The following is a 24,496-nucleotide window of genomic DNA, read 5'->3' as shown; positions in this document are numbered from 1 at the left end:
AAATGCACGACATGCTCTATCACAGGATGGTTAAACTGTGATATTTCCATGGATGTGAATGGATTAGATATTCCACACTGACTATTTGAATGAAGTTGTTTTGAAGATTCATTCTCTTATCTGAGGAGGTGAACGGGAAGATCCAAATTTTCAAAGGATTCTTTAAAGGGCTCCTTCATGTCTCTTCCTTAGGTATTTATAATTCAATTTTTGTCCGTCAATGTTATGGTTTGTTTTTAAATGTTAGCTGCCCCTTATCAGTTCAAGCCTGGAGATTCCAGGTCTTGCAGCATTTGAATGTGTACTGTTTCAGTATCTGAAGAATCGAGAATGGTGCTGAACATAGTGCAATCATCTACAAACATCCCCACTTCTGACCTTATGATGGAGGGAAAGTCATTGATGAAGCAGTTGAAGATGGTTGGGCCTGGGACACAATCCTGAGGAACTCCTGCAGAGATGTCCTGGAGCTTGGACAACTGACCTCCAACAACTACAACTATCTTCCGATGTGCCTGGTGTGACTCCAGTCAGTGGAGAGTTTGACCCAGTACCCAGTTTTGCTTGGGTTTTTTGATGCCACAGACTCAGAGGGCAGAGGCTGGTGTGAGTTTGGAATTTCCTGGACTGTAAGGGCCTTGGAGACAAGAGGCAGGATCACTGAATATTTTTACAATGGGGTAGACAGATCATTAGCTGGAGGAATTAACGGTCATTCAGGGTTGATGGGAATGTGGAAATCAAAACACAAATGGCAGAAGGCTGGAGGGGCCATGTAATCTAATCCTGCTCCTGTATCATAACAGCCAATCACTTTGCTGTTGGTTTGGAGTCACACATAGGTCAAGACCAGGCAAGGATGTCAAATTTCCTTCCCTTAAGGAAATGATAATCATCGAATCCCTACAGTGTGTAAACAGGCCACACCTACCCTCTAAAAAGCATCCCACCCAGACTCACCCCTCCCCCCCCCAACCCTGAATTTCCTATGGCTAATCCAGCTAGCCCACACATCCCTGGACACTATGGACAATTTAGCATGGTCAATCCACATAACCTGCACATCTCTGCAACGTGCAAACGCCACATAGCCAGTTGCCTGAGGGTGGAATCGAACCTGGGTCGCTGGTGCTGTGAGGCAGCAGTGCTGACCACTGAGCCACCATGTTGCTCAACAATTAGTAATGCTGATTGCTGTAAAAACTTATCAACTCATGGTCATCACTTTTAAACCCCATCTGCCAGAGAGGGATTGGAACCAGTGCCCCCATAGCATTAGTCTAAGCCTCTGAAATATTAGTTAGTGACATTGCCAACACACTACTAGGACTGACCCCAAACATCGAGATACTTCCCCATTACCCCCCTCACTCTCACAAACTGGCCAGTAATATCAGCATCACACCCACCTCTCTGCTACACATTAAAGGCAAAGATGGTGTGGTGAATTTCCAATCAGCTTGTAATCCCACCCTTCCTAAGGATCAGTTTTAACAATAGTGAGCCAGGGATGAAGGGCTCTAATCCCACAGAGAGACATTGAGCAGATCAAGCTAAAGAGTTTTGGAATTGAAGAACAAGGGATTAGGAAACGACAGAATAATGCAGGAATCTAATTCGGAAAATGTGACGTCATATTTGGGAAGCAGAAACTAGGGAATACACAATTAACGTCAAAGATCTGAGAAATGCATTAACATAAAACAGCTTATCCACAGAGCGCTGAAAATAGCAAAACAGATAGACAAGTGAAAGCAAACAAATTATAGACCGGAAGAGAAGGGAGGTAATGTCAGAGCCATTTCACGCGTATCTTAGATATATATTTTTGTATGAACGGAACACAAACCCACTTGAATGTGGTTTTAAGAAATCCAAATGCAAATGGAACATGTACAGTAATTCGATTGCCAGAATCATTGTTCTTGGGGCTTTGGTCACAGCTTCATTGTGTACAGTTCCGGTCACCACATTGTGAACAAACTGCACCCCTCTTAAATGTTGGAGATTAGACCATTCCAAATGCAAATAGGATTTAATGAAACAACCTCTGTCATTTCCATCCCAGTCAGATCACAAGAAGGAAAAGACATGTCCAGGTTTAAAACTCGCTCGGTTTGGCAGGTTAACCCATTTGCTTCCTGCCCATAAATTTAACCTTAGTTCACTTTGTTTGACATGGTACAATAAGCACAAAATTGAAGTTCAGTACGAGCCATTCACTAAGAGCATTGCATCAGGACACGCATCCTTTTTAAAACACTTTCACTTTCAAGAGCTCCTGAACAGCGAGCAAAGCAAGCTGAAATTAAAACAAAGACTGCTTATGAACAAAGAACGCTTATGAAATGGACCAACTAGTCTACTCACACACCGCTTGTCCGACTCTCCTCGCCCTTTTCCCTCTTCCAAAACAATAAACATGCGAGAGGCACGGATTTCATGCAGCAGTGACCCTTGTAACGTTTCGTCTGCGTTAAGAAATGGGGTGTGGCTTTGTTTGCAATGGTGTGAGTGCATTCTGATCCCACCCCCTGCACATCAGACGATACTGTTGAGGAAAACAATAATGTTTCACCTGCGAGCGTGACTCAGACCGCTTCCAGTAAGTAGAAGACAGCTCAGCAAAACACTCTACTGTCCACTGTGGACGGCGTGGTTACTGAGAAACTATTGGGAAAAGTCCAACGTACTTACTTTTCAATAATAACCTCAGAGTGAGTCAAAGCACTTCACAGCCGATTAAAAAACTTGTGAACACTGGCGATTGATGTAATCGAAGAGATGTCCCTCACATTCTCAGGCCATTCTGCTCACCACCTCTGTGCTGGCTCTTTCCAGCAACTCTCCAATTAATCCCTTTCCGAAACCTTTCATAAAGCATGAACAGACATTTCGGTCCCATTAATCCACGCCGAACATATTCCCAAACTCCAGCACCACTGATCCAGAATGCTGCCTGAATTGCTGTGCTCTTCCAGCACCACTGATCCATATTCTGAAACTAAACTAGACCCACCCGCCTGCACTTGGCCCATATCCTTATTCAGGTACTTATCCAAATGTCTTTTAAACCTGCATCCACCACTTCCTCTGGCAGTTCATTGCACACACTTAACACTCTGCATTAAAAAAAGTCACCCCTCATGTCCTTGTTTTTGTTTTTATGTACGTATTTATTGAAAAAATCTTTACTCTTTTACAAAAAGAAAACTTACAAATGTACAAAAGTACAGAGAAATAGAAATAATACCACATTATGATATTACAGTAATGTTAACAATAAACTACTACTACTCTACAGGATACAATTGTCTCATATTTGCTTAATTCCTGAAGAAGGGCTTATGCCCGAAACGTCGATTTTCCTGTTCCCTGGATCCTGCCTGACCTACTGCGCTTTTCCAGCAACACATTTTCAGCTCTGATTTCTAGCATCTGCAGATCTCACTTTCTCCTCATATTTACTTAACCCAAGTTAAAATAAACTCGAATTAAATGAAATAGAACTAAATTAAGTTATAATCCAATTAAAATAAGTTACAGTACTTTCCACTGCTCCACTCGCTGCCCCCGTCTACAGGATCAGTGGTTATTATACCCATATTTACTAGGCCTCCTTCCCACAGGGTCCCCGGACCACCATATATGGCCCTCACAAGTATATAAAGGCCCTAACCACTGATAGATCCATGTATGTGTAATTTAGAAAGGGCCACCAGGTCTTATAAAATCGCTCTGTTCCATGATGCACCATACTTGTCAGATAATCTTGAGAGACACGCTCCATCACAAATCTGCGCCACCCTGCAAGACCTGGACGTTTTTCTGATGTCCAGTTCATTAAGATGTTCTTCCTCACACAGCGTGTGAGAATGTTAAACCACCGCTTCCTGTGCTCATCCAAAGAGGGAAGATTTGGCAATTCCAATCGATGGGATACTGGATCCACATTAACATCAATTCCCAGGATCTTCTCCAGCTCATTCACTATGGCACCCCAGTATCCACGAATCTTGTAGCAGGACCAAAGGCAAAGTGTAAGGGTGCCTATGCTGATTTTACATTTGAGACAACCTGGAGAAGATCCTTTCGTAAACTTTGCTAACCTCTCTGGTGCCATATGGATCCTGTGAAGGATCTTCAATTGCATAGCTTGTGCTTTATTGCATGTTGAGATTTTCTTTACATTCTCTCATGTTTCCGATGAAATTTATTCCCCCACCTCCTGATTCCAGATCCCATGGAGTGTCTCCATATCCCCCAAGGCGCTCCCCTCTGCATATGGTATAATGTACTAACCAAGAGAGCATCCCTACATTGGAGCACCCTTCTCTCTATATCCAACTTGTTCAACTGAGCCAAGAGTGTAGTCTTCTTCTGTATATGATCCCTAACCTGAATGTATCAGAAAAGGCCCCTATTAGGAATCCCTGACTTAATTGGTTGAAATACATCAAGACCTCTCCCTTGAATAAATTTCCCAAATAGGAGACTCCCATGCTCTAAAGCCGGAGTCCATTGACCCCAGCCTAAATCCTGGGGGCCCCACGAATGGAGTGATTGGCAAACTGCCCTCTCCCTGCCACATTATCCTCCATGCTTTCACCATGTTTAAGATAATTAGGCTCTCACAGTGCTCAGCCACGGATCGCATCTTGTCCATAAACAGTACATTCATGAGGGGACACCTCACCTGCGAGGCCTCAACGCCAAGCCATATCGACCTCAAGTCTTTACGCACTCAGTCACCCACATATGACAGCAGGGCACGTAATTGGTATTTCTTCAGATCTGGGAGATCCACTCCTCCATATCCTGCGGAAGTAGCAGCTTGGTACATTTAATTAGGGGGCGCCTATGGCACCAAATAAAGGATCCAAGCCAACCGGTAAACCCGTGCTGCGCCTGTCTGGGTTACAACAACAGGAGCATCCTCATAGGATATAATAGCAGAGGAAGAACATTCATTTTAATCAGGGCTATACAGACTAGCCATGATATTGGTAACCCCTCCCACCACTGCAAGTGGTTGGTTGATAGAAGACATTTCACCTGGAGATTGCAGTATATTTAAGCTGACGGTGGAGAAGAGAGGAACATCAAGGTAGAAAGGGGAATTTTTATTTTTGGTTAGGTTCGGGCCAGCATCAAAGTACAACCCTGATCAACCTGAAGGAGTGGAAGAGGTTATTACATTTAGCAGGGGTCACATTCCTATTCTGATCATGTGAACTCTTTGCCCAATAAACCATGTGACCCTTTTGAATAATTGTTGCTCCCTGAAAGAACTCTTACAGGTTGAAAGGTCTCAACCGAAAGGTGGCGCCTACAATAGTGCAGCACTCCCCAAGTACTGTGCTGGCAGGGTCAGTGTGGATTATGTGATCACTCTCGGAACTGTGACTTGAATTCTCAAACTCCTGATTCAGAAGTGAGTGTACCACTTACCAGGCAATAGTTTTCTCGATAAGTCATCTGATGTAGGCTGTCTGATTTAAAGTTTCACCATCGAGGTTGTTGATCATTCTGAAGCGCAAGGTGAATAGGTAGATAAGCAGATGTCCTCTTCTGTGGGGTAATGGATGTCAGTCCCAATGTTAAAGAAGCTCTGCCAATGTGGCTCAAAGCAGCTCGAGCAGAGAGGGTTTCCACCTCTGGTCCAATCCTGCAGGGAGGGGCAGTCACCCTGACAAAGAGGCTGCTGCACACAGAGTTCACTGGCAGCGATAGATGGCCATACTGATTCAAGGCAAGGCACTGTCTCCAACCCGAGATTGGTGAGGATGTGGCATATATGGCAGCAATGATGGACAATGGGCAAGACCATCCTGTGGCTGATGTCCTGAAAGTGTACAGACAAGGGATGTCTTTAATGCCGATGAAATCAGACCCAGATCGCTCTTTCATATTTAAAGATGAAATGCATCACAGCAGGAAGTGAAGGAGCATGCCACTGCTGTGGCCTGGGCCAATCCAATGCCAACACAGATGGCACTGAAAAGCAACCATGTCCAGTGATGGGAAAGTCCAAGAGGTCACATTGATTTGTTAACATCGACCACTCACACATTGAGAGGCCAACAAAACTGCCCAGAACACCCTCCAGCAGGAAAGAGGACAAATTGTGTCAGTGGAAAAATTGAACATAGAGCAGAGAACATTACAGCACAGTACAGGCCCTTCGGCCCTCACTGTTGCATTGACCTGTGAAACCAATCTGAAGCCCATCCTACCTACACTACTCCATTATCATCCATATGTTTATCCAATTACCATTTAAATTACCTTAAAGTTTGCAAGTTTACTACTATTGCAGGCAGGACATTCCATGCCCTCACTACTCTGAGTAAAGAACCTACTTTTGACATCTGTCCTATATCTATCACCCCTCAATTTAAAGCTATATCCCCTCATGCTAGCTATCACCATCCAAGGAAAAAGGTTCTCACTGTCCGCCCCATCTAACCCTCTGATCATCTTATATGTCTCTTTTAAGTCACCTTTCACCTTCTCTCTAATGAAAACAGTCTCAAGTACCTCAGCCTTTCCTCTTAAGACTTTCCCTCCATTCCAGGCAACATCCTGGTAAATCTCCTCTGCACCCTTTCCAATGCTTCCACATCCTTCCTATAATGCAGCAACCTGAACTGTACGCAATAATTTTTTTCCTTCAACTTTTATGTTTATATTTATTACAGTGTTGGAGAAAAGAACCATTTGATTCAAAACCAACCGAATGAAGACAATAATTTAGCGAAGTTGTAAAATAGCGTTTGCCAGACCTGTCTTTTTTCTCAGCTTAAAATGCACGATTTGCTGGAGACCAAAATCTACAGTAAAACACCAAACTTTCATCAGTTTGTTCCAAATAGGAGATTTACATACTTGTTCAGCAAAGGATATGGAAGATATAGGCTGTAGGGAAATAGATGATGACATCTTGCAAAATGTCCAGATTACAGAGGAGGAAGTGCTGGATGTCTTGAAATGGTTAAAGGTGGATAAATACCCAGGACCTGATCAGGTGTACCCGAGAACTCTGTGGGAAGCTAGAGAAGTGATTGCTGGGCCTCGTGCTGAGATATTTATATCATCGATAGTCACAGGTGAGGTGCTGGAAGATTGGAGATTGGCAAACGTGGTGCCACTGTTTAAGAAGGGCGGTAAAGACAAGCCAGGGAATTATAGACCGGTGAGCCTGAACTCTGTGGTGGACAAGTTGTTGGAGGGAATCCTGAGGGACAGGATGTACATGTATTTGGAAAGGCAAGGACTGATTCGGGATAGTCAACATGGCTTTGTGCATGGGAAATCATGTCCCACAAACTTGATTGAGTTTTTTGAAGAAGTAACAAAGAAGATTGATGAGGTCAGAGCAGTAGATGTGATCTATATGGACTTCAGTAAGGCATTTGTCAAGGTTCCCCATGGAGACTGATTATCAAGATTAGATCTCACGGAATACAGGGAGAACTAACCATTTGGATACAGAACTGGCTCAAAGGTAGAAGACAGAGGGTGGTGGTGGACGGTTGTTTTTCAGACTGGAGGCCTGTGACCAGTGGAGTGCCATAAGGATCAGTGCTGGGCCCTCTACTTTTTGTGATTTACATAAATCATTTGGATACGAGCACTTCAGTAAGGCTTTCGACAAGGTTCCCCATGGGAGACTGGTTAGCAAGTTTAGAGTTCATGGAATACAGGGAGAACTAAATATTTGGTTACAGAACTGGCTCAAAGGTAGAAGACAGAGAGTGGTGGTGGAGCATTGCTTTTCAGAATAGAGGTCTGTGACCTGTGCTGTCCACTACTTTTCATCATTTATATAAATGATTTGGATATGAACATAAGAGGTATAGTTAGTAAGTTTGCAGATGACACCAAAATTGGAGGTGTAGTGGACAGCAAAGGAGGTTACTTCAGAGTACAACAGGGTCTTGGTCAGATGAGCCAATGGGCTGAGGATTGGCAGATGGAGTTTAATTCAGATTAATGCGAGGTGCTGCATTTTGGAAAAGCAAATCAGAGCAGGACTTATACACTTGATGGTAAGGTCATACGGAGTATTGCTGAACAAAGAGTCCTTGGAATGCAGGTTCATAGCTCCTTGAAAGTAGAGTCGCAGGTAGGATAGTGAAGAAGGCGTTTGGTATGCTTTCCTTTATTGGTCAGAGCTTTGAAAATAGGAAGTGGGAGGTCATGTTGTGGCTGTACAGGACATTGGTTAGGCCACTTTTGGAATATTGTGTGCAATTCTGGTCTCCTTCCTATCAGAAGGATGTTGTAAAACTTGAAAGGGTTCAGAAAAGATTGACAAGGATGTTGCCAGGAGGATTTGAGCTATAGGGAGAGGCTGAACAGCTGGGGCTGTTTTCCCTGAAGCATCGGAGGCTGAGGGGTGACCTTATGGAGGTTTATAAAATCATGAGGGGCATGGATAGGATAAATAGACAAGGTCTTTTCCCTGGGGTGTGAGAATTCAGAACTGGAGGGCATAGTTTTAGGGTGAGAGGGGAAAGATATAAAAGGGACCTAAGGGGCAACTTTTTCATGCAGAAGGTGATGCACGTGTGAAATGAGCTGCCAGAGGAAGTGGTGAGGCTGGTACAACTAAAACATTTAAAAGACATCTGGATGGATATATGAATAGGAAGGGTTTAGAGAGGTCTGGGTCAAGTCCTGGCAAATGGGACTAGATTAGGTTAGGATATCTGGTTGGCATGAACAAGATGGACTGAAGGGTCTGTTTCAGTGCTGTACATCTCTTTGACTCTCTGATCTTCACTGCTACATCAATGACCTTCCTTCAATCACAAGGTCTACTGCGCTATAATAAATCACACAGACTCCATCAACAGCCCTTCCAAACCCAAGGCCTCACCATCTAGAAGGCCAAGGGCAGCAGACATGGAAACATATCAGTGTTCTTTTACTGTGACAAGATACAAATCTTGTAACTCCATCTCCAACAGCAGTGTGTGTACCCATGCAATGTACACTCCATGTACCCATTCTCCATGGCTATAAGGGACAGGCAGTTAGATGATGCCCAGACACCACAAACATGCGAGGGGAAAACAGATTATGGGTTTTTGCATGTCACATAACCTCTGGCAGGAGAAGGCAGCAGAGGAGAAATGAACTACTGGGTGAACTGACTCAGCTGCTGGGAGATGGACAACTCATGCAGCCTGTCTCTTATTGTGGCTGTGCTATCTATTTATTTCACCATTGAAGACAGTCTCTTCAGCTGTCCCCCCCCCCCCCTCTCTCAGTGCATTTCTGTCTCTTTTTCATCCTTCATGCTGCTCCTTAAAACCTATCCCTTCAATAAAGCTTTGGGTCATCTTGTTTCATATCGCCTTATCTAGCCCATGGTGATTTTACTTTGTCCGATAACACTCCCACAAAGTGTCTGATCTAAACAGGATTGTCTGGAAGTACCCATCAAGTTTAGTCAGCATTTGTGAGGAAAGATACAGATAACATTTAAGGGGGCTGACATTCTTTCAACTCAATTTACTTTTTCTGAAAAAGGAAATGCTGTTTGAAGCTTTTCATTTCTTACTGATCAGGACAGAATTGCAAGAATTTAGATGGAGAGGAATTTGTTCAGTATGTACAAGAAAGTTTTCTGATTCAGTATGTGGATGTACCTACTAGAGAAGGCGCAAAACTTGACATGCTCTTGGGAAATAAGGCAGGGCAGGTGATTGAGGTGTCAGTGGGGGAGCACTTTGGGGCCAAAGATTAAAATTTCTAATAGTTTTAAAATAGTGGTGGAAAAGAATAGACCATATCTAAAAGTTGATGTTCAAAATTGAAGAAAGGCCAATTTTGACGGTATTAGATTAGATTAGATTACATTACATTACATTACAGTGTGGAAACAGGCCCTTCGGCCCAACAAGTCCACACCAACCCGCCGAAGCGAAACCCACCCATTCCCCTACATTTACCCCTTACCTAACACTACGGGCAATTTAGCATGGCCAATTCACCTGACCCTGCACATCTTTGGACTGTGGGAGGAAACCGGAGCACCCGGAGGAAACCCACGCAGACACGGGGAGAACGTGCAAACTCCACACAGTCAGTCGCCTGAGTCGGGAATTGAACCCGGGTCTCAGGCGCTGTGAGGCAGCAGTGCTAACCACTGTGCCACCGTGCCGCCCTAATTAGACAAGAATTTTCAAAAGCTGATTGGGCACAGATGTTCGCAGGTAAAGGGATGGCTGGAAAATGGAAAGCCTTCAGAAATGAGATTATGAGAGTCCAGAGAAAGTATATTCCTGTTAGGGTGAAAGGAAAAGCTGGTAGGTATAGGGAATGCTGGATGAGTAAAGAAATTGAGGGTTTGGTTAAGAAAAAGATGGAAGCATATGTCAAGTATAGACAGGGTGGATCGAGTGAATCCTTAGAAGAGTATAAAGGCAGTAGGAGTATACTTAAGAGGGAAATCAGAGGGGCAAAAATGGGTCATGAGAGAGCTTTGGCAAATAGAGTTAAGGAGAATCCAAAGGGTTTTTACAAATACATTAAGGACGAAAGGGTAACTAGGGAGAAAATAGGGCCCCTCAAAGGTCTACAAGGCGGCCTTTGTGTGGAGCTACTGGAGATGGGGGGGCATACTAAATAGTTATTTTGCATCATTTTAAAGTGAAAAAGGGCATGAAAGATATAGAGTGTGGGGAATAGGTACTGACATCTTGAAAAATGTCCATATGACAAAGGAGGAAGTGCTGGATGTCTTGAAACGCATAAAAGTGGATAAATCCCCAGGACCTGATCAGGTGTACCTTAGAACTCTTTGGGAAGCTAGGGAACTAGTTGCTGGGCCTCATGCTGAGATATTTGTATCATTGATAGTCATAGGTGAGGTGCCAGAAGACTGGAGGTTGGCAAACGTGGTGCCACTGTTTAAGAAAGGTGGTAAGGACAAGCCAGGGAACTATAGACCAGTGACCCTAACGTCAGTGGTGCGCAAGTTGTTGGAGGGAATCCTGAGGGACAGGGTGTGCATGTATTTGGAAAGGCAAGGACTGATTCGGGATAGTCAACATGGCTTTATACATGGGAAATCATGTCTCACAAACACGATTGAGTTCTTTGAAAAAGTAACAAAGAAGACTGATGAGGGCAGAGCAGTGGATGTAATCTATCATCAGTAAGGCATTCGAGAAGATTCCCTATGGGAGACTGGTTAGCAAGGTTAGATCTCATGCAATACAGGGAGAACTAGCCATTTGGATACAGAACTGGCTCAAAGGTAGAAGATAGAGGGTTGTGGTGGAGGGTTGCTTTTCAGACTAGAGGCCTGTGACCAGTGGAGTGCCACAAGGATCGTGCTGGGTCTACTACTTTTCATCATTTACATAAATGATTTGGATGTGAACATAAAAGGTACAGTTAGTAAGTTTGCAGATGACACCAAAATTGGAGGTGTAGTGGACAGCAAAGAAGGTTACCTCAGATTACAATGGAATATTGATCAAATGGGCCAATGGGCTGAGAAGTGGCAGATGGAGTTTGATTTGGATAAATGTGAGGTGCTGCATTTTGGGAAAGCAAATCTTTGCAGGACTTATACACTTAATGGTAAGATCCTAGGTAGTGTTGCTGAACAGAGAGCTTGGAGTGCAGGTTCATAGCTCCTTGAAAGTGGAGTTGCAGGTAGATAGGATAGTGAAGGAGGCGTTTGGTATGCTTTCCTTTATTGGTCAGAGTATTGAGTACAGGAGTTGGGAGGTCATGTTACGGCTGTACAGGACATTGGTTAGGCCACTGTTGGAATATTGTGTGCAATTCTGGTCTCCTTCCTATTGGAAAGATGTTGTGAAATTTGAAAGGGTTCAGCAAAGATTTACAAGGATGTTGCCAGGGTTGGAGCATTTGAACTATAGGGAGACGCTGAACAGGCTGGGGCCATTTTTCCTGGAGTGCCGGAGCTTAAGAGGCAAACTTATGGAGGTTTTTAAATCATGAGGGGCATGGATAGGATAAATAGTCTTTTCCCTGGGGTGGGGTGAGTCCAGAACTAGAGGGAATAGATTTAGAGTGAGAGGGGTAAGATGTAAAAGAGACCTAAGGGGCAATGTTTTCAGGCAGAGTGTAGTACGTGTATGGAATGAGCTGCCAGAGGAAGTGGTGGAGGCTGGTACAATAGCAACATTTAAAAGGTATCTGGATGAGTATGTGAATAGGAAGTGTTTGGAGGGATAAGGGCTGGGTGCTGGCAGATGGGACTAGATTGGGTTGGGATATCTGGTCGGCATGGACAGGTTTCCGAGCTGCATATCTCAATGACTCTAAGACTTTATGTTGATCTTGTGGCAGGGCTTAGCCCTTGCATTCTGGTTTTCTTTGTTTTATTTTTGCATGGGTGTTTTCACTTTTTTGGTGTTCGACTGAGTCCCCTGTGAGATAATGCACCTTTCCAGATGAACAGTTCCTCTGTGGGTGGCATATACCTCTGTGTGTGGAGTCTACCTCTGTAAAGACTGAACATCTGTGTGTGTGCTGGGAGGTGAGCACTTGCTGCATCCAGGATTGGACTCTGCTGTTGGAGTGGACCACCCCTATGAGTTCCCTGCAACTTTTACAATGAACTGTACTCCTGTAAGTGGACCTGGTTCTCTGTCGATGGACCAGGCCTCTATGGAGACTGAACACCTGTGTGTGCGCTGTGGGGTGGGCATTTGCTGCCTTCAGGAGTGGACTCTGCACACTGGAGTGGACTCTGCTTTTGATTGTAGACTCTGCGTACTGGAGTGGAGTGTGCGTACTGGAGGGCGGCACGGTGGCACAGTGGTTAGCACTGCTGCCTCACAACACCAAAGACCCGGGTTCAATTCCCGACTCAGGTGATTGACTGTGTGGAGTTTGCACATTCTCCTCGTGTCTGCGTGGGTTTCCTCCGGGTGCTCCGGTTTCCTCCCACACTCCAAAGATGTACAGATCAGGTGAACTGGCCATGCTAAATTGCCCGTAGTGTTAGGTAAATGTAGGGAAATGGGTGGATTACGCTTCGGCGGGTCGGTGTGGACTTGTTGGGCCGAAGGGCCTGACTCCACACTGTAAGTAATCTAATCTAATTCCTGATAATGCACTCTGCACACTGGAGTGGATTCTGCATTCTGAAGAAAACTATTATGGTAATGGACTCTGTGTACCAGAAGGGACTTGTTTGTTGATAATTAACTCTGTCATGTTGCTTGTTGAGTTTATCACCCGCACTGTCTTGCATGTCCCTGGGTCTGGCAGGCCTCACTGTGAGCTGAGAGGCTCATAGGTCATCCCAAAAAGCTGTCCCAAAAGCCGGAGGTTGTTAGGCTGTCCAGAGAACCAGAAGGCAGGTAGGCTCTCCCGAGAGCTGGAAGTTGGGTAGGCAGTTCTGAGCACTGTTGTCCGAAGAAGGGATAATCGGGATGGGCTGTCATAGAGGTGGTTGGAAGGTGTGTCGGAGCAGCTGATCGCCAGAATGTGCGTAGGGGCAGGCCTGGATCCAGAAGGCCTGTGGGCTGCCCTATGCGCCGTCATCCCAGGAAGGGGGACGAGCTGGTCTAGATGCTGCTTGGATGTCTGTCAGGGCAGTCCACAGGCCGGATGGCGCATCGGGGTGGGCGAGAGGCAAATGGTAATTAGGGGCAGACCGAGAACTGGAAGGCGGTGGGCTGTCCTCAGTGCTGTCACCACGGGAAGCTACCAGGGCGGTCTATCCTCGAGGTGGCCAGAAGGTGTGTCGGGCCAGACCGAGAATTGGAAGGGGCGTTGGGGCAGGCTGCCTTTGAGTAGCCGGAAGTGGGGAGGAATGGGGGTTTGCTGTTTTTTTGTAAACTGCTGTTCATTATTAACTGTTTGTTTGTAACTTGTACTGTTTAATAAAATATTTTAAAATAAAAAAAACAGGCACGTGTGAGGTTCAGTTCATTCTGAGAGCTGGCTCTGAGGAACCTGGATCAGTTCATACTGGCCCTACAGCAGGCCATTCAGCCCAGCAGGCCCGCACCAACTCTCCAAACACCATCCCAACCCTCCCACCCTATCCCTGCTTTTCCCATGGCTAACCCACCTAGTCTGCACATCCCTGGACACTATAGGCAATTTAGCATGGCCAATCCAACTAACCTCCACATCTTTGGTCTGTGGGACGAAACCAGAACACCTGGAGGAAACCCACCCAGACACGGGGAGAATGTGCAAACTCCACATTGACCGTCGCCCGAGGCTGGAATTAAACCCAGGCCCTTGGTGCTGTGAGGCAGCAGTGCTAACCACTGAGCCACAAGGACTTTCCATGTGTAAATAAAAGGTGACTTGGTGACAGGATACCAACCTCATTGGAGTTATTTCACACATCAATTGGTACAGCTTTCCCAAGAACCAAACAACTTATTCAAGCCACTTAGTCATAGAGTCATAGAGATGTATAGCACGGAAAAAGACCCTTCGGTCCAATTCATCCATGCTGACCAGATATCCCAACCTAACTTAGTTCCGTTTGCCAGCACTTGACCAATATCCCTCTAAACCCTTCCTATTCATATATCCGTCCAGATGCTTTTTAAATGTTGCAATTGTACCAGCCTCCACCATTTCATCTGGCAGCTCATTCCATAAACGTACCACCCTCTGTGTGAAAAAGATGCCTCTTCAGTCCCTTTTATATCTTTCCCCTCTCACCCTAAACCTATGCCCTCTAGTTCTGAACTCTCCCAGCCCAGGGAAAAGACTTTTTCTATTTACCCTATCCATGCCCCTCATGATTTTATAAACCTCTATAAGGTCACCCCTCAGACTCCGATGATACAGGGAAAACAGCCCCAGCCTATTCATCCTCTCCCTTTGGCTGAAATCCTCCAATCCTGGCAACATCTCTGTAAATCTTATCTGAAACCTTTCACTTTTCACAACATCCTTCCGATAGGTCCTGTACAGCTGCAACATGACTTCCCAACTCCTGCACTCAATACTCTGACCAATAAAAGAAAGCATACCAAACGCCTTCTCCATTATCCTATCTACTTGCGACTCCACTTTCAAGGAGCTATGAACCTGCACTCCAAGGTCTCTTTGTTCAGCAACACTCCCTAGGACCTTACCATTAAGTATATAAGTCCTGCTAAGATTTGCTTTTCCAAAATGCACCACCTCACATTTATCTAAATTAAAAACTATCTGCCACTCCTCAGCCCATTGACTCATCTGACCAAGATCCCATTGTAATCTGAGGTAACCTTCTTCACTGTCCATTACACCTCCAATTTTGGTGTCATCTGCAAATTTACTAACTATACCTTCTATGTTCACATCCAAATCATTTATATCAATGATGAAAAGTAGTGGACCCTGCACCAATCCTTGTGGCACTCCACTGGTCACAGGCCTCTAGTCTGAAAAGCAACCCTTCACCACAACCCTCTGTCTTCTAACTTCAAGCCAGTTCAATATCCAAATATCTAGTTCTCCCCATATTCCATGAGATCCAAACTTGCTCCCATGAGAAACCTTGTCTAACACCTTACTGAAGTCCATATAGATCACATCCACCACTCTGCCCTCATCAATCCTCTTTAATACTTTTTCCTCCAGTGATTGTAATTTTCTTGAGTTCCTTTCTCCCTACCTTTCCTGACTTATATCTTACTTGTAGAAGCTATAATAGGCTTCAGTAACATACGGGCCATCAGGCCATTGTTCAAGATACATGTGACTGCAACGTTTAACTTTTATACGATTTTCCAATCCACAATTTCTCTCCCGTGATTGCTTCTGATAGATTCCTCTCTGGTTTATTGCCCCTTCACCTAAGCTAGCTCAACTCTCACATCCTCGTAACTGTCTTAACTAAGTTTCAAGTACTGTTCACTTTTCTCTCCTCAAACTGAAAGTAGAATTTAATCATATTATGGTCACTACTTATTAGGAATGTCTTCACTGTGAGATCATTAATTAATTTAATCTCATTGCTCAATATCAGGTTTTGTATACCCTGATCTTTGATTAACCCCAGAGCTTGATTTTTCCATTCCATATGAGGTTTAACACCTCCATGTTTATCACTATTTATTTCTTCCTTTATATCCCATTCTATTGTGTAATATCAGTTAGGGAGTCTGTACACAACTCTCACAACTGATTTTGTATCTTTATTGATTCTCATCTCAACCCAAGGCTGCTTTCCTGAAGTTAGGTCATTGTTGTCATGTGCTAATGTAATCATTAATTGCTGAACAGCACTGTTCTGTCCATAAGCATGAGGCCAGTCGCTTGCAATTTTATTCACCGTCTTGCTCTCATGCTCACATTTTTTTTAATTTCAAAAATATACTTTATTCATAAAATAATTTGATGGTCTGGACGTTGGTCATGCCATAGATACGTAAACATTTGCATACAGAGATCAAAATTTATCATTTGTATATACAGGTCTGTACATTTATCAATCATATGTCCATATATGTAGCTGAGGCGCCAGCGGAGCCCAAATGACTGCGTGGGCCTCCTGTTCTTCTTAGGCAGGCAGATGTTACATAGTGGTCTTTGCCCACTGCGCCTTGGCGGCAGCTGCCCCAAGCTTCAGCGCGCCCCTCAACACGTAGTCCTGGACCTTGGAATGTGCCAGTCTGCAACATTCAGTCGGGGTCAACTCCTTGAGCTGGAGGATCAGCAGGTTTCGGACCACTCAGAGAACGTCCTTCACCGAGTTGTTGATCCTCCAGGCACAGTTGATGTTCGTCTCAGTGTGCGTCCTGGAGTACAGATGGTAGAGCACGGAGTCCCGCGTCACGGAACTACTTTGAACGAACCTCAACAAACACCACAGCATTCCTCTCCAGACTTCTTCTGCATAGACACATTCCAGAAAGAGGTGTGTGACAGTCTTGTCCCCCCCGCAGCTGTTTCGAGGGCAGTGTGCGGTGCGACTGAGAGTCCGGGCGTGCATAAAGGATCTCACAGGCAGAGCCCTTCCCACCACCAGCCAAGCCATGTCTAGGTGCTTGTTGGAAAGTTCTGGCGATGAGGCATTCTGCCAAATGGCTTTGACAGTCTGCTCAGGGAACCGCTCGATAGGATCCGCCCTCTCCTTTTCCCGAAGGGTCTCAAAGACACTACGTGCTGACCACTTCCTGACGGACTTGTGGTCAAAGGTGTTTTTCTTCATAAACTTCTCCACGAAGGACAGGTGATACGGAACAGTCCAACTACTCGGAGCGTTCTGTGGCAGCGAGGCCAGGCCCATCCTTCGCAACACCGGGGACAGATAGAACCTCAGTACGTAGTGACACTTGGTGTTTGCGTACCGGGGATCCACGCACAGCTTGATGCAGCCACACACAAAGGTGGCCATCAGGGTGTGTTTTTTCCACGTTGCCCAGATCTTTATACATCGTGTCCCTTTGGACCCAGTCCATCTTTGATCTCCATATAAACTGGAAGATGGCCTGGGTGACTGCAGCGGCAGAGATTCTGGGAATAGGCCAGACGTGTGCCACATATAACAGCAATGACAGTGCCTCACACCTGATGACCAGGTTTTTTTCCCGCGATGGAGAGCGACCGTAGCATCCATCTGCCCAGTTTCTGCCTCACTTTGCTGATACGCTCCTCCCAAGACTTGGCGCACGCCCCAGCGCCCCCGAACCAAACACCCAGCATATGAGGTGGTTTCGGTCCTGATGATAAAGGGGATCAAGGATTGGTCGGCCCAGTTCCCAAAGAGCATGGCCTCGCTCTTGCCTCGGTTTACCTTGGCCCCAGAGGCCCTTTCGAACTGGTCACATATGCACATGAGTCTGTGCACGGACAGGGGATCTGAGCAGAAAACGGCGACGTCATCCATGTACAGGGAGGCCTTAACCTGCAGACCCCCGCTGCCAGGAATAGTCACCCCTCTCAGGCTCGCATCCTTCTTGATGGACTCAGCAAACAGCTCTATGCAGCACACAAACAAGGCAGGAGAGAGAGGGCTGCCCTGCCTGACTCCAGATCTGACTGGGAAGCTATCTGATTCCTACCAATTGATTGAGACTGCACTGACAATGTTAGTGTAGAGCAGTCTGATCCAATTGCAGATTCCCTCCCCAAAGCCCATTTTGGAGAGAACATCTCTCATATACGTGTGTGATATCCTATCAAAGGCTTTCTCCTGATCCAGGCTGACCAGGCAAATGTCCAACCCTCTGTCCTGCACGTAGACGATCGTATCCCTGAGGAGGGCGAGACTGTCAGCGATCTTCCTGCCCAGTACAGCACAGGTTTGGTCAGGGTGAATCACCGACCCCAGAGCAGACCTGACCCGGTTGGTGATAACCTTTGACAGAATTTTGTAATCCGCATTCAACAGTGAGATTGGTCTCCAATTTCTGAGTTCTCCCTCTCCCCCTTCCGTTTGTAGGTGAGAGTGATGATGCCTTTCCTCATGGATTCACTCATGGTACCTGCCCGAAGCATACTGACATACACCTCCAGCAGGTCCTGGCCAATCAAGTCACACAGAGAGGAATAGAGCTCGACCGGTCACCTCCGGGAGTTTTTAGATTAGATTAGATTACAGTGTGAAAACAGGCCCTTCGGCCCAACAAGTCCACACCGACCCGCCGAAGCGCAACCCACCCATACCCCTACACTTACCCCTTACCTAACATTATGGGCAATTTAGCATGGCCAATTCACCTGACCTGCACATCTTTGGACTGTGGGAGGAAACCGAAGCACCCGGAGGAAACCCACGCAGACACGGGGAGAACATGCAAACTCCACACAGTCAGTCGCCTGAGGCCGGGAATTGAACCTGGGTTTCAGGCGCTGTGAGGCAGCAGTGCTAACCACTGTGCCACCGTGCCGCCCGTTTTATTCTTTTCGAAGGACTCGAGGGCCTTGGTCAGCTCATCCAGAGATAGCGGCTGGCCCAGCCTCTCGCGTGTTCTGTCATCTAAGACCTCCGTGATAGAGGACAGGAACGACTGGGAGGCTGCGCTGTCAGTCAACTTCACGTCATACAGATTGGCATAGAAGGATTTGCTGATCCTCATGACGTCAGCCTGAGATGACATTATCGAGCCATCTTCTTCCTTCAGGCTGCTGAGCACAGAGCTCTCTTTGTGTACCTTCTGGAAGAAGAAATGTTAGCACGTCTCGTCCTACTCCACCGAGTGGACCCTGGACTGGAAGATTATCTTGGAGGCCTCCGAGGCAAAGAGCGAGGTTTGCTGGCCCTTCACCTCCTTGAGGTCCTCTGTGACATCGACCCCTATCGTCTGCAGCAGGAGCATGTTCTGCATACTTTCCTGGAGCTGGGACAGTTTTCCCCACCTCTCTCTCGCATTCCAGTCCTTGGCCAGCTGCTATGTTCCAGTGAAGCTCAATGCAAGCTGAAAACAGCACCTCATCTCTAATGAAGCACTTTATAGACCTCTTGACTCAACATTGAGTTCAACAATTTCCGACGATTTGCTCTGTCCCCCATTTTGCCAAATGCCCAGTTTGAATCTTGCTTTTCATTTGTTTCAGACAGTGCTGTTTATGATTCTGCCATTATTCTAGACCAATGCTTTGTCTCTTTATTACAACCTTTACCACTCCTTTGTCTTTTTTTCCATGATATTTTTGTCATTTAATGTTTTTCACTCTCTAAACCACACCTGACAACCCGGTCCGATCTTCCTCCCCTTCCCCACTTACAACAGCATAAAAGCCATCACATTTTTACCCTGCTTCAGTTTGAACAGTTATATTCAACCAGAAACATTAATTCTGTTTCTCTTTCCACAGATGCTACCAGATGTGCTGAATGTGCCCAGCACTTTCTGTTTTCATCTAAGATTTCCTGCATCGGCAGTATTTTGTTTTCACACCTTTTGATGTTTATCAATTCAAGTAATGGAACAGAACATATTATGAGGAGAAGGGTGCAATTACTTAGATTTTTCCATTTGAGTTGAAGTTAATTTGAGATGAAGTTCAATGTGGAATAGTGTGAGGACATACAATGAAAAGATCATGCAGATACAATATAAAACAAAGGGGACAACGTTAAAGGGTGTGTAGATGTGTTCAAGTCATTAAAGGTGGCAAGAAAGGTTGAGGTAACAGTTAATAAAACATACAGAATCCCAAACTTTATTAACAGGGACATAGAGGAGGGAAATTATGTTGAACTAGTATAATACACAAGTTAGACCTCAGTTGGCATATTGTGTATAGTTCAGGATGCCACATTATAACATGTGGAACACATTGGAGAGATTACAGAAGCGCTTGACAAGAATGGTTCCAGAGATGAGAAGCTTTTGTTGTGAGGAAAGATTGGGAAGTTGGGATTGTTTGACTTGGAAAGAAGACCAAGGCAAGAAAGCACAGTGTGACATATTGTTCTTTTACTGGACTAGTGATCTAGAGACCGAGGCTAATGTTCTGGGAAAATCGGTGCAAATCCCACCAAGCCAGGCACCCTCAACATTTCTCTCCAACTTATTCATACAAACCTGAAAAGTCAAGGGTCCCAACACCAATCCCTGGGGAATACCATTTTCAACTCCTCTCCAATCTGAGAAATTCCCTTTGTTACTTATCATTCAGTCACATTCAATTCCATGCTGCCAAGGACCCGTCAATCCAACCATTTCTAATTTGCTTACCGATCTGCCAGGTGGCACCAAATCAAGCACTTTCTGGAAGTTCAAATATACACTATCCACTGCACTGCCCTCATCCACCTCAAATAAGTCAATTAAATTTGTCAAGTATGACATGGACTTGAAAAAGCCATACTGATTGTCTACATTAGCTTATTTTTGGTCTAAGTGTATGTTTACCTTATTTCTCCATCAGTTTTCCCACTACTGATGTCAAGTTGAACAATGATGTCATTTCCCAGGTTAGCCTTTGCCCCTTTCTTAAACAGTGGTGTCATAATTTGAGAATGGTTCTGTGATTTGCTGCCTTACCTCTCTCAGCAATCTCGGATATGTGCCGTGAGCGCCTGGTGACTTCTCTATCTGAAGTGCTGCCAGCCTTTTTAACACCTCTCAATATCCACATTTTCATCTAGGCCATTGTCACCAGTTTTTAATTTGATAAAGACTGAAGCAACATAATTATTCAGTATTGCTGCTATACCCTTTGCTTCAGTGGAGAAAGTGAGGTCTGCAGATGCTGAAGATCAGAGCTGAAAATGTGTTGCTGGAAAAGCGCAGCAGGTCAGTCAGCATCCAGGGAACAGGAGAATCGACGTTTCGGGCATAAGCCCTTTGCTTCAGTGAGCAGCTTACCCTGCTTGTACCTTATGGGCCCCAATCTATCCTTCACTAATCTTTTACTGTTAACATGTTTGAAGAACATTTTATGATTTGTTTCAGTGCAGTCTGCCATCCTTTCCCCATGCATCCTCTTAACCTTCCTTATTCCAGCCTTAGTTTCTTTCCTGCATTCCAGATATTCTTCCGGATTTCTACTGCTATTCTTATTCCAGTATGCATCATATTCCCCCTTTTTCTTCCTTATTTTCTTATTGATATCCTTAGTCATTCAGGGCACTCTATCTTTTGGTACACCATACTTATTTCTTATGTGTATGTACCTAACTGGCACCTTATTCATCTCTCTTTCGAAAGTCTCCCATTTTTCATCCATCAAGATGCATTTCAATCAACAAGCTCCAGTTCAATGTCCAAACCCCTAAAATCTGCCCTTTTCAAATCTGAGATCGTGATCCTGGACTGATCTTTATCTTTTTTTAACTTAACATTGAACCTCATCACATTATGATCGCTATTTCCCAAATACTCTTCCACTCTGACTTTCTCCACATGGCCTGCCTCATTTCCTCAGACCAAATCTAACACGACTTCCTCAGTGGTAGGACTGGAAATATACTGTTCGAGAAAGTTCCCCTACACACCTCGCAGGAATTTCTCCCCTCCCATGCCCCACATTCTACCTTTTTCTCAGTTTACTCCAGAGTAATTCAAATTACCAACTATTATAACCCTGTTTGTCCTGCAGATTTCCATAATCAGTCTACAAAAGCTCTCTACTGATTCTTCAACCACTATTTGAAGGTCTATACTAAATACCTAACAAGGTAACTCTTCCCTTTCGGTTTCTCACCTTCATACCGTATAGATTCTAAATCAGGAACTGCATTTTATTTAAGGACTCTGGTACTATTTTTGATCGAGACTGCTTCCCTTTTACTTGCCCTGTTTCTAGTAAAAGCTTTATAATCCAGAGTGTTAAGTATAGAGTCCTGTTCGAGCGTGAGCCACAATGTCATATCTTTCTCAAGCCATTTTGATCATTTCACTCCAGCATTTAAATGCATACACTTTAACCCAACCCCTTTTGCTCATTCTTCCACATTCAAAGGCAACCCTTTCTTTGTCAACTGCCAACTCACATGCCTTCCCTCACTTCCTTTTCCCTATCTTCTCTCTTTTGCCCTCTCCGATCCTTCCAATACAAGGCCCATCAAACAACCTAAGTCTAAGTCCACCTCACTACACTGTTTACTCTCTCAGCTAGGAGAAAAGTTCAAATTCTGCTCAGGTACATCCCAACTCTTCTGAACAGCTTCCTCCTTTCCCAAAAGCAATTGCAATGTCCTAAAAATCTAAGCTATTCCCTTCTACTCCATCCCTCAAGCCATACATTTAGCTCCCTGATCTGCCTTTGCCTAAGCTCATGGCACACTTAGTATTTCTGATTACTACCCCAGAAGTCCTGCGTTTCAATCTACTCCCAACTCCTGTCTCTGATCTTCCACACTATCCCTTCCTTGTTGTTGGTTCCCACATGTACCACAACCGCTGGTTGTTCACATCCTTTTCCAGAACTTTATCCAGCCATTCTATCACATCCTGAAGTTTTGCACCCAGGAGGCAACAGACGATATTGGACTGACAGTCTATTCCTTAGACAAGTAGTTACCCACTACAACTACCTTTCCAATCTGCTTATGCTCCCCTCTCTCTTTTTCCACACTGGCCTTGGGCTCCTGGTACAGTGGTTTTCCTGGAGTCATCCACCCCGGACTTATTTGTATTGCTCACTAAATAGGCATCTAAACTTTTAGACAGCTCCACTGAACTCCGTTTGCTGGACCTGCCAGCTCCTACCCTTTCAGCAAATAGTCACCCACTCACCAGTCATCTCTACACTCCTCCTTACCTGACTATCATTGTTGATCTGATTTTATATTCAACTCTACAGTCCTGCAGGTCCCAATAATCTTGCATCCCCCAGTCATCAAGAATCTATCTACCATTGCATTCAAGAGGCCATTGGAATAAACAAAAAGATGAGCAGGCTTATGGGGAAAAGAAAAGAGAATGGCACTGAATCAGGAAGTGCATTTAGAATCACAGAAATCCTACAGTGCGGAAGCAGGCCCATTGAGTCCAAACCAATCCTCTGAGGAGTCATCCCACCCCGATCCACACCCAAACCTCCCCCTGTGATCTTGCATTTCCCATGGCTATTCCACCTAGCCTACACACCCCTGGACACTACGGGCAATTTAGAGCAGCAGTGCTAACCACTGAGCCATTTGGAGAGGCAGTGCAGATATGATGGGCTGAGTGGCTTCCTCCAGCTCCATAAAAAGTATTCTTTTATTGCAAAATTGTACTTTATTCAGAAAAGGAATCTTTATGCACACACACAATTACTAAAGTATTACAGTTCTCTACAGTCTTTGTATATCAATAACAAACAAACATTGGGGTTTGACTTTATAGTTACAACAAAGTTTGTGAAAAGATTTGTAGCTCGGATGCTTGTTGTTGTGGTTCTGTTCGCCGAGCTGGGAATTTGTGTTGCAAACGTTCCAGCCCCTGTCTCGGTGACATCCTCCGTGCTTGGGAGCCTCCTGTGAAGCGCTTCTGCGATCTTTCCTTCGGCTTTTGTAGTGGTTTGAATCTGCCGCTTTCGGTTGTCAGTTCCAGCTGTCGGCTGCAGTGGCCGGTATATTGTGTCCAGGTCGATACCCAGCATGAGCAAAACCAATGTATTGTACAAAATCCCATGTAAGGACTGCACAAAACACTACATAGGACAAACAGGAAGACAGCTAATGATCTGCATCCATGAACACCAACTAGCCACGAAACGACATGACCAGCTATCCTTAGTAGCCACACACGCAGACGACAAGCAACATGAATTCGACTGGGGCAACACTACTATTATAGGACAAGCCAAACAGAGAACAGCCAGGGAATTCCTAAAGGCATGGCACTCATCCACAGATTCAATCAATAAGCACATCGATCTGGACCCAATATACTGGCCACTGCAACGTACAGCTGGAACTGACAACCGGAAGTGGCAGATTCAAACCACTATAAATGCCGGAGGAAAGATCACAGAAGCACTACACAGGAGGCTCCCAAGCACTGGGGATTCACCTAGACAGGGGACGAAACGTCTGCAACACAAATTCCCAGCCTGGCGAATAGAACCACAACAATAGTTACAACAAACCCGAAGGCAT

General features: G+C 45.1%; 1 protein-coding gene across 5 annotated transcripts in view; it reads right to left on the bottom strand.

The window, feature by feature from the left end:
- Positions 1–24,496, bottom strand: part of LOC122554620 (2-5A-dependent ribonuclease-like) — a 50,211-nt gene that overhangs the window by 24,483 nt on the left and 1,232 nt on the right. The window contains exon 1 of one of the 5 annotated variants that reach the window (XM_043699934.2): positions 2,375–2,509. The exons of 3 other annotated variants lie outside the window; for them this stretch is intronic. In XM_043699934.2, coding sequence (XP_043555869.2) covers positions 2,375–2,424 — 50 coding nt within the window. In that variant the 5' untranslated portion in view covers positions 2,425–2,509. Of the gene's footprint in view, positions 1–2,370; positions 2,510–24,496 lie in introns of those variants that run through there. One more of the 5 variants, XM_043699935.2, reaches the window with a different exon arrangement.

Source organism: Chiloscyllium plagiosum, unplaced genomic scaffold, assembly GCF_037043375.1.
Source record: "Chiloscyllium plagiosum isolate Xiang-an unplaced genomic scaffold, Cpla_swu_hap1 HiC_scaffold_9, whole genome shotgun sequence".
NCBI lineage: Eukaryota > Metazoa > Chordata > Chondrichthyes > Orectolobiformes > Hemiscylliidae > Chiloscyllium > Chiloscyllium plagiosum.
Note: the sequence above shows the minus strand (reverse complement) of the source record. Positions and strands in the feature narration are given on the sequence as shown.